Source organism: Atta cephalotes, assembly GCF_000143395.1.
Source record: "Atta cephalotes unplaced genomic scaffold scaffold00110, whole genome shotgun sequence".
Taxonomy (NCBI): domain Eukaryota; kingdom Metazoa; phylum Arthropoda; class Insecta; order Hymenoptera; family Formicidae; genus Atta; species Atta cephalotes.
The window spans coordinates 54,634-65,379 of NW_012130174.1; the positions used below are offsets into that span (position 1 = coordinate 54,634).

Genomic DNA, 10,746 nt, shown 5'->3' on the forward strand with positions numbered 1-10,746 from the left:
AACGAGGCGACAGGCGGCTGGAAATGGTGCTGCCATCGGGAGACAGATTTCGCAGCCACGGCGCCACGCCGTCCATGCGAATTCGCGATAATAAAGGGAGCGTTCCTCCTCCCTCCTCCCTTACCGACCGCCATATTGTTTGCGATATTCCGTGTGTTCCGTGTGCACGTTCCTCCGGTTGAGGTTCCTCGTACTTTCCTCAGCACCGCGTGACGCCCGCGTAACATTCTTTTCGTGAACAGTGTCTCAGAAAATTGGCAAACATTTCGCGCAAGGACAGCATGAAGAAGATCAAGGATTACTCGGACGAGGATGATTACGAGGTGGACGATCCGGACTATCCGGAGGTCGAGGGCGCCTCCGAGGAGGAATGGACTCCGGAGGCTGGAACCGAGGTAAATTAACACGCTGCGCGTTCGCTACATTTCTTTTTCCTGTCACGCCCACGTCCGCGAAAGAGGACGGCCAATTCTTTTTTTTCATTTTTTTTTTTATCGTGTTTGCATCGTTTGCGCGATAAAGGACGCTCGTTTGAGAGGGGAAAAGAGAAAGAGAGTGAGCGAGTGTGTGTGTGTGTGTGTGAGAGAGAGAGAGAGAGAGAGAGAGAAAGAGAGAGAAGGTGAGAGCGACCGACTCCGATGCTCCGGCGGAATTTCGCCGCAACTTAGCTGCTTCAGAAACGAGGATGCTTATCGCGGAATTCGCGTCTCTTGCGATTTCCTCCCGATGAATCGGACTCGTGCCAAGAATGCACCAGCAGGTAAAATGATACTCGTGTATTCCGAGATCGTGATGGAGCGATGTCGACGGCGGACGATATTAGCTGATGTGTTCCCCTTTATATCACGGGCACGGAAGAAACTCGCTCGAGATCCTCGGCGTCGAGTCTGCTTGCGAAACCATGATGTGCGATTTCCCATACGATGACCCGGTCGCGCTGTCCAGACGTATCTTTCGAGATAGAGCCGTTCGTCTAGTACGGTCTTCTCGTCGCATTGCTTCGCGATGGCGATGGCCATCGTCGCCGGCGGCCGGCCGGTTGGTTCAATTCATTTCAGTTGGTTGGTCGGTTGCTCACGCCAGTGGCGCCACGCCCGCGCCGCTCGGCAATATTTCAAATCACCAGTAATCGCTACTTCACCAGAAGAAAGTATTTATGTACTACGTACTACGGTATTATAATAATCTGGTTTCACATAATGTTGGTAATTTAAATCTCGATTCATTTCTTCATTCTTTTCCTAATTCTAAGAATTAGAAGATTAGAAAAAGATAAACAATAAGTTAAACCGTGATTAAAGTTAATTTTTACATCGGTAGAACCGGACTTATCGTACTATTCGTTTCTACAAATATGTAGATTGACTTTAATCTTCGTGATTTTTTATCTTTTTCTATAGTTCTTAAAATTAGAAAAGAATAAAGAGTAAATTAAACCGAGATTGAAATTAACCATTTACATTGGTAGAAATAGATAGTCAACTGCTTATCTCTTTGATAGAATCTCGGTTCCTCTTTAATCTTCGGATCCTTTTCTAATTTTCGGAATTAGAAAAAAGTAGAGTTAGTGAATCTAAAATTAAAATTAGACTACATTAGTAGAAGTGGACAAGCAAGGTTTTGACTAAATCTGATTAGCTTAATGTGATTGTTTCAACTGCCAGAATTGTTTAAAGCGAAATTTTTCTCATTTTTAAGGATCCCGCATAAATTATATTAAGGAAAAGTAGTTTCAGTCGAATTGGCTGAATTTTTTATGTATTGTAGTTCTCGTCATTCCGAACAAATGTGCACATTGAGACATATGTTCAAAATGACAAGAACTGCAGTACATCAAGAATTCAACCAAAACAATTCAACTGAAACTACTTTTGCACATGATTTGTGCGAGGTTCTTTCTAAATATAATTGCCTATCTAATCTTTTTCCATGTTAAACATGTTAAAGTTTAATAGTTCTACTTAAATAGTAAAAATATTACTTGATCGGTACTCAATCAAAATCTAATTCTAATGCTTACTCTCCCCCCCTCCCTGTAGATTGATTTTAATTTTTGCTCAACTTACTCTTTATCTTTTCCTAGTTCTAAGACTTAATTTCGAGATTAAAGTTAATCTACATTAGGCATCAGAAAATACCAAACATTTTTCAAGATATCTTCTTGTTAATTGTTAGACATAGTTTAGTTTGTTACATTAATGAACTAAGGGATGTTCACATAGTGTCCTATATTTCTAACTTAAATTGTATATTTTTCTATCATTCGTTTTAAGCTTTCATAGAAGCATGATTATTGTGAATACGATTAAAAGTACATAACAGAGAAAGAAAAATATTTAATTTTGATATATTATTTGTGATTTTTTTAATAGGCTGGCACTAAAATAAGGCCACAGAGAGGAGCAGGAAAAAAGCGACAGCACTCTGAAGAGGAAGACGAAGAAGAAGAAGAGGAGTTCGAAGAGGATGAAGAGGAAGAGGAAGAGGAATCTGATTCTGATACAGGAAAGAAGTCAAAGAGGAAAAGGCGCTCTAAGAAAGACGATGATGAAAAGGAGGATGAGGAAGATGACGATTCTGATGACAACAGTTTCAACGAATCTGGAGAGACTCCAAAAGAATACACAGTAAGTCATTGAGCAACGATCTAATCGAGTATAATAAACTTTCAAAAAAATGTCTGTCTATATCATTAATGTTTCTTGCAGTCTGGTTCATTCGTTCTTTTAAAAACTGACGTTGAATCTAATAAGAATAAGGAAAATAACTTATCCAGTAAGGGTAAATCCGATGTGGAATCAAGCACTTATCCAACCTTGTGGAGGATAGATGGAAAAGCATTGCTCCAAAAGTTTCTACCTTTTAAAGAAGATGGGAAAGTACTGTACAGAAGCACGACGACAGTAAGTGCTTTTTTTTTTTTCAGAATAAAGAATAATGTATTCTAACATACACTAAATTGATCTAAATTCAATTGCATTAATCGAGATTAGATATAAAAAGAAACTTGTGGTATATAAATTTTACTTAAATTATATTTATAAATATAATTTACAGAAATTACATTTCATTTCAGTATTCTGGTTGGCAACAGAGTAACAAAGACCAATACATAGCGGTCCACGTGTCCTTTAAAGTGCAAAGTAGACAAGAGACAATTGTTGAACTCCATTTTGATCCATCGCAACCACAAGAAGTTGTAAAGTACGTAAATTATATTGTTGCTCGCATTGCAATCATCTACATTGTTGCAGTATGTATAACGTGATTATTGTTTACAAATTTCTTTTTATTAATTTCAGGGATGATAAAGAAGATTAAATTAGATTGAGTTTGCTCTTATTTGTTTATATACATCTTAAGGAAAAATATGTTGTAAGGAAAGAAAGGACGGAAACATCCACATCTACATGTACACTATTCACGAAACATATATTTACACATACACATGGATGATGTTTGACATGGTACTGTAGCAGGTTCATATTTAAAATATAAGATTGGATGGACCATGGCTCTGAGTTTATTACTGGGGGTAGTTTAGCTATAATTGATATCCCTGACAGAATATACATGTGAGCTTATCAAGAAATCTACTCGCTACATGCATCGTATTTATGAAGTTTAGTAACGCAGAACCACTCGATAATTTACGAATGTTTTATCTCCGACAGAAATTCAATGTTATCTAACATAAAGGATGTATGTTGATGTTCGATTTTGTTTATAATGTCACCGTTAGTCTGTTTGTGATTTAAACTCTACAAACGCTGCATTGGCTTTGTTATTTATGCAGCTATTTCAAGCGCGCCCGTAGTGAAAAATAAATGGAACTATTAATCTGTCTAGTCTGATATAGTAAAAAGAAAGATAATTTTATATTTGAATAAATACAAAGAAACAGCGTAAATTGAATACGTAAATTATTTGATTATAAATGATTAATATATATCTTCTTTCGATTAGATCTACGACTAGAAAAAATGCTAGTTAATATCAAAATTACATAAATAAAGAATTCTACATATATTTATATGTAGTTTCCATTACTACGGACGACGCTAAATCAGTTCTTGTGTGTCGCTTATCATAAGACAAAAACTAGCAGATCCTTCCAGTAATTGACTGCACTCATAACTTGTAAAGGGGATCAGTTGTATGTACAAAGTTAACTTATATTATTGATGATATTGACATATTTTGTCTGTTATTAAATAGTTTGATCTCGTCTATGTCTGGTATATCTATGAAATTGTGTTATTTTACACATCAATTTATAAGATATAGTTTCGCGATTATTTATGATAAGTAAAAACACATTTGAAAAAAAAGATACTTGGATAGTTTATAGTGAACAATTAATTTCTACGAACGTTATAAACGGTACACTTAGCAGTGTGTTTAATTGATAAATTCATTAGGTGCAAATTATGGCTAATACATATAAAAAAAAACGAAACTCAATTGCGGTATATATTTATTATTGAGTTTTCCCACAATTGTACATTGTACCTTAATAAATATAATTACTTTCTGTATACTTTATCTAAATAATGCGTGTCTTAGCAAGATTTCATCGTTTGATATTGTATAAGAAGTCAGAAAATTTGTTACAGAAACTGATTTGTTAAATAATGGACGATGAAAATTCTATTACATAAATGTTAATATTCTAAATTTTTTTATTTATATTGTATGATATTTTTTTTTCACAATCTTATATTTCTGTACTAACTATGGTTTTATTTGTATATCATGATAAAATAAAAGACATTTTTCTTTATTAAGTGATGTTATAACTTAGGGAAAATTAAATCCGCATTTAGTAATATTAAATAAACTTTCAATTGTTGATGTTAGCATTTTAAGCATTAAGTAAAAAGAATGAACAGACTTATACATACATTTCATAACAATACATATATATTAATTTAATGTATATTTAACATCTTTTTTCCTTTCCCAAATATTGTAGGTAATAGTGTTCTTTTATTAATATCAAATAATTTGCATTTAATTGATCTCAATAAAACGAGTATATGTCATTTGATTTGATTTTAAATCTCAGATCATTTCTTCATTATATTTAGTTTATTAAATCGCAAATTTCTTTAAATATATTATAGCTACTGATCCCGTTAGATTAAAGTTAAAATGAATGTATATTATTTATATCTATAATGTGATATGTGGAAATATACTATTATTCAAGAAGTACTCCAATATGGCAGCATAAATTAATTTTCAATAATTGATACCCAAAACCAGTTGAGTTGTTTTCTGAGAAATTCCTTGAGAACACATTATTTTGAATATAAAAAAATGACAAAAGATGAAGAATTAACAGTTGAACATCTTATCACACCGTACCGACAGTATTATAATTGTAGAAGACTAGATCTCTTTTTATCTGCATAAAGTATGGAATGACCAGCATTTCAATATTACTGTGTAAATATATAATTATTAAAAAGAGTGAAAGTATCAAACTTTCATTACTGTTCTGGCTGTTCTCAACTTGCAATTAATCTTCCTGTTGTGCATTATATTATACACATTATACATACAAAATGCTCAATTATATAGAAAAATTCTATTAAACGTGAACAAGGTATAGCTATGATTGTTACTTATTTTTCAATTATAAACTAGAGATATTCAATCAATAAATTTAGTTATAAGATAACAAAGATAATTCAAACTTAACAATTCGAAGATATGGTAGCGAAATGTACACGAATTACATAACAATGTAACATAACAATGTGATTAGAATATAAGATAGAGTTAAAAAGAGAAAAGTCGAAATAACGCAAGACCAAATTAATCGTTTCGAGTATGTGAAATTTAAAATATAATTCATAAAAGTATAAATTTTGTGCAATCAAATTTCAAATAAAGCGATTATTTATATTTGAATTTATTAATAAATATTATTTAGTTCATCTTTATCCGCTTGATTACTTGGCTTAGCTATGCAAATTTTAAATGATATTTGATAAATGGATCTCATATATTCTCACGTTCAAGTGATCTTGTATATCGATTATAAAAAGTATCTCTTCTCTCAATCTCAAAATATCATCCATATATTTAAATTGATATTTTATTTCACACAATGAAAGTTTATATTTATCTTAATAATTCACCTGTGTCAGTATTAACGAAGTATTCTGATAAAAATGCACTTTTTTTTTTGATCGTGTGCCAATACCTAATCTTAAATAAAATCAAAATGTAATAAGATTTTGATGTTTATAACTTTCGTTGATGAATGTAAAAAAATGCAAGAAGTATAAACAGAAATATAAAAAGATTTGTATTAATATTTTTATATTAATATTAAGCATGCAAAAATAATCGAGTGTACACTTATCGGCTTTAGTTTTAGATAAAAAGAGATGCTGAAAGACTGTTCTTAGATACGTACATTTCAGAAATAGCATTAAAAAATGTATACTTCGAAAATATTTGATTTCTGAAATAGAAGAATAGATTAGTTTAAAGTGTTAAATAGAAAGTCAAAAATTTTCTACAAAATATTAATTTTCTCTAATGTATCATATTCACCCTCCCGCCCTCTCCCATATCACAAAATGATAATATTACTTTTACCAAAATTGGCAATTGCTCTTAAAATCCTGGTTCCATCCTGACTGATAACACACTGCTTAGCATATCACGAATCTGTGCAACCTCTCTCCTACTTCTCGCTAGCATATCCTCTAATCTCTTATTCTCTTGCATAATCTTCTCCATCTTTTTCCGATATTTCCGTTTGTTAGCGTAACAACAACAATTCGGACAGTTTTTACCATGCTTACAATCTTTACATACTTTACCTTTGTAACAACAGACTTGATTATCTTCCGTACAAGAATGATCACTAGACGCCGAATCTTCCAGTGCGGTTTGAAAGCATTCTAATCTGTTGATAGATTCACTAACATTTGGCGAAGGTATGTAATTAGATTTACTAAACGAAAATTCCGTCTCCGTTTTTAATTCCAGATCGTTTTTATCTTCGGCTGGTTCGAATTTCGGTATATTTAATTGTGCACTATCAGTTACGCCACTCAATACTTCATTATCTACATTAGGTTCTATTATTACTATACTTGGTATGCTAGACCTAATAGGACTTAGATCGCAACAATACATTGCGGTTGTATCACATACTCTAGACTGTCTTTTGAGACTTTTCCTCTTTTGCATTAACGTATGCTCTTTACTTTGACGTTCAGCAATACGCATTGCACTATCACTAAATCGCCTTTCATAAAATAATTTATTCTTTAGGAGTTTAATGTCACACGAACCATCGCTAGCCCTTCGAGTATCAGAAAATTCGTGTCTTCTAAAAATTGTATTTGTTGTATTATGTTCTTGGTTCCTATCATCTATATTTGTGCCACTTTGAGCAATATTTAAGCTATTCAAGATCTCCCGATCATCTTTTGATAATTGGTCGATTTCAGAAAATTCGACAGTATCATCAAACGACAATTGTTTCGCTAGCCTTTTGTCATACTTTGAAAGATATCGGGGTTGGAATGTCATACTTCCTTCTGGAGACGATTGTTTTAATTCTATAGATTCATTGACATCCAGTGAGTTATTATGATCATTTACTGAATCGCACGTAAGTTTTGTACCATTGGTAGATATTTCAATTAAATTTCCGTCGCATCCGAAAGTAAATGATTTTTGTCCTACAAGAGAGAAAAAATCAATTTTATCAATTTTACATAGTAACATAAATTAAATGTCAATATTAAAATTTATTTGCATCATTTCTTGTTTACCTATGATCATACGCTTATTGTGCATATCAGGGCTTTTGGAACGTGGCTGTTCCAAGAACTGCCTATTATCAGGGGACAGCACAGAGAATTTGCCATTTTGATGTAATGAACTGTACTGGTCATAATTATATAAACTCGTATCCACTTCATGGCTGTCATGTTCTCGCAAGCGTTCCATAATTTTTTGCACAATTTCCGATGGGGCTACATATGGCGATCCTTTGAAAATACAGAAAAAAAACAAGGTGTATCGTATGTATATTCATTAATGATAAATAACACTAATTGCCGCAGAACAAGATGCGATGCATGGAATGCGTACATCAAATGAAAATAGAATAATACATATGTATTCTAAGAACAACATATAACATGTGCACAAATTCTATCTATTAGTGATATATTTCATACAACTGGATATTTTTTTTAAAACGGCTAGATTATTGCACACGATTTAGATTAAAAATTAAATATTACTTTAAGATACCCCAGTGATAACATTAGGAAACACATTTCGATTCTATTACTACTAGTTTGCGGTTTGAATTTGTGTTCTTAATGCATTAGTACACGTCATTGTATTATTCTTGCATACTATTGTTCATGCAAAATTAATTTAAAACTTAAATCACATGTATAATTCATTGCATATCTACAATCCGGTAAAATCCATTTTTGTTCTATTTTATATAAGATTATTATCGAGCATTTGGAAATTTTAAAAGCAAGTTTTCTAATAAATACAAAAGAAATAATAAACTATTACATAAAAATAGTATAAACATCGTATATCAACTAACGCATAAATAAGCAAAAAACAAGAAGCTGTAATGTAAATGCTTACTAAAATAAAAATAAAAAAATATAAATAAAAAAAAAACAGCTATGCAGTTCTAGATAAGTCGATTAAACTCTTTTAAAAAAAAGATTAAAACAATCTTGTCCACTGATTCTCACGCGAGACTTACAAAATTACTTGATCCAGAGTTTCTGCGCTGTCGGACACGTGTAGGAACGTATAATGCACTATTGCTTCCTACAAAATTATTATTCTATATGGCAAAATGTTTGTGGATACATTTTGTACCCAGAAATATAATTGGATAATCAACATTATAAAAATATTGTTCTTAATTCATTTGTTGACAATAGTATTAAAGATACAAATCGTAGATATAGTAACTATAAAATTCTTATTGTTTTTCACAGAATAGAATGATGAATTTCAGAGTTCACTATTTCCAAAAGAAATTGATTCTTCTTGAACATAGTGTAATCGTTACAATTATTGCTACTGAAAAATTCATTTTACCCGTTAGGCCTCTATATCCTAAAGATATTGAATCAAAAGATTCGGTGGTTTCCTGTTGCTGCTTAAGAAACTCATCTACGGCGATGCCTCTTAACGATGATGGCTGTAGGAACCTTCTAGGAATACGAGAAATTGTACCGGTTTCCTGCTGACTGGCTGTGGAGCCGCCGAAGCCAAGATCGAACAGAATTGCTGCCGGATCTGCCTTTCGCAATTCTAATAAACTCTCGACACTACTGCAGTGACTGCTATCCGACTGAAAACTCGCATCTCGCGCCAGTCTCTGATGAGGAAGTGAACTAAAAAATTCAAACAGATATTCGTGATTCAATGTCGATTGTTGTAACCAATTCCTTGATCATAAATAATACTTCCTTAATACCTTGGTAACACCGGTGTATTCATTGCTGCAGAATTAGGAACATTAATAGGCGCTGATACAGTCATGCTTGGAGACTGTAAATCCTTAGAAAATGGAATGTCCTTAGGCTCGGTTGGTGTTAATGGTTTATGCTTATGGCTCGGACTACGTTCTCGACACTCGCTCGCAATGACAACTTTGTCCGACTTTGTGGTCGATGGTATGGAGTCAATCCATTGTTGAACCGGTCCGCCGGTACGCCTCATTTCCCAAATTCCACGCAACCAATCTGTCACTTTTAGAATAGTTTCCTTGCCTACATTCTCTAAAGCGTATGGAATGGTCATAAAATCGTTCGGTCAATCATTAATAAAATTATACATATGATAATAAAATAATAATCAATAAATAATGATTGAACAGAGAAATGGTGTCAATGTGATTATAAATGTTAGACTATGACATTCTTAAGCAATGGTAAGTTTATTTATAACATAGAAAGATCAAAATGCAATAAATGATAAGAGTGTGCAAAGTAATGTTAAAATATAAATACCATTATATCATGAGATATAAATACAGGATATTATCTTTCTACTGCGAGTTTTTACGATACAAATTTTGATTGAAAAATATGATAAAAAAAAATAAAATTGAGATAATTCACATAATAGTGTTTCTATTGGGTTGTCCGGAAAGTTCGTGCCGCAAAAAATTTAAATTTAATTATATATTTACTTATATATAAAGATAAAATCCCTTCTTTCATAATTTATTTTATTACAAAAATATTCCACGTTATCTTTGAGACCAAAATACCAACATGACAATTAAAATGCACAAACGAGTACAATATAACATATGTGCTTAAAAATTTTATCTTATATTCACTATTTTTCCTGATATTTCGCTACGAAATTGCAAAGTATGAGAGTCGTATAGAATCTAAAAGATATTTTAAGATGGACTGCGTCTAGCACAATTTTAATGTAAACATTAAAATGATAATGTCGATAAGAAAAGCGTGTTTCTGCATATTCACATAGTTCGGGAGTGACGTCAAATGTGCGAGAAGCTTTGTTACCACTCGAGATTTATCCTATCCATCGCATAATTTCATTAAAAATGAAATGTAATGTGATCCAATCGAGTAAATACCTGGGTCCATATCCTGTCAGGCAGCACAAGGACAGAATATTATGAGAAATAGAAGGGGAGAAAGAGAGAGAGAGAGAGAGAGAGAGAGAGAAGAGAGAGAGAGAGTGCGT

At 32.6% G+C, this 10,746-nt stretch overlaps 2 protein-coding genes across 2 annotated transcripts; one reads left to right on the forward strand and one right to left on the reverse strand.

The window, feature by feature from the left end:
• Window positions 1-281: 281 nt before the first annotated feature.
• On the forward strand, window positions 282-3,514 carry LOC105625117 (uncharacterized protein DDB_G0283697-like). Its single transcript, XM_012206457.1, has 5 exons — window positions 282-395; window positions 2,373-2,627; window positions 2,709-2,903; window positions 3,077-3,204; window positions 3,303-3,514. Exons 1-5 carry the CDS (start codon window positions 282-284, stop codon window positions 3,319-3,321), a joined length of 711 nt encoding a protein of 236 aa, XP_012061847.1. The 3' UTR covers window positions 3,322-3,514.
• A 3,119-nt stretch (window positions 3,515-6,633) lies between these two features.
• On the reverse strand, window positions 6,634-10,646 carry LOC105625118. The gene is made up of 5 exons (XM_012206458.1): window positions 10,637-10,646; window positions 9,500-9,803; window positions 9,118-9,416; window positions 7,806-8,024; window positions 6,634-7,712 (listed from the first exon to the last, which is right to left on the reverse strand). Exons 1-5 carry the CDS (start codon window positions 10,644-10,646, stop codon window positions 6,634-6,636), a joined length of 1,911 nt encoding a protein of 636 aa, XP_012061848.1.
• Window positions 10,647-10,746: the final 100 nt, after the last annotated feature.

What these genes read in the sequence shown, in the direction of transcription:
- LOC105625118 (XM_012206458.1), bottom strand. An exon ending in AATACACCGGTGTTACCAAG is followed by an intron (nt 9,417 to 9,499) that starts GTATTAAGGAAG and finishes TGAATTTTTTAG; the next exon opens with TTCACTTCCTCATCAGAGAC. An exon ending in CAATAAGCGTATGATCATAG is followed by an intron (nt 7,713 to 7,805) that starts GTAAACAAGAAA and finishes TCTCTCTTGTAG; the next exon opens with GACAAAAATCATTTACTTTC.
- LOC105625117 (XM_012206457.1), top strand. Translation starts at nt 282, where the DNA reads ATGAAGAAGATCAAGGATTACTCGGACGAGGATGATTACGAGGTGGAC. An exon ending in AGACTCCAAAAGAATACACA is followed by an intron (nt 2,628 to 2,708) that starts GTAAGTCATTGA and finishes TGTTTCTTGCAG; the next exon opens with TCTGGTTCATTCGTTCTTTT. An exon ending in TGTACAGAAGCACGACGACA is followed by an intron (nt 2,904 to 3,076) that starts GTAAGTGCTTTT and finishes ATTTCATTTCAG; the next exon opens with TATTCTGGTTGGCAACAGAG.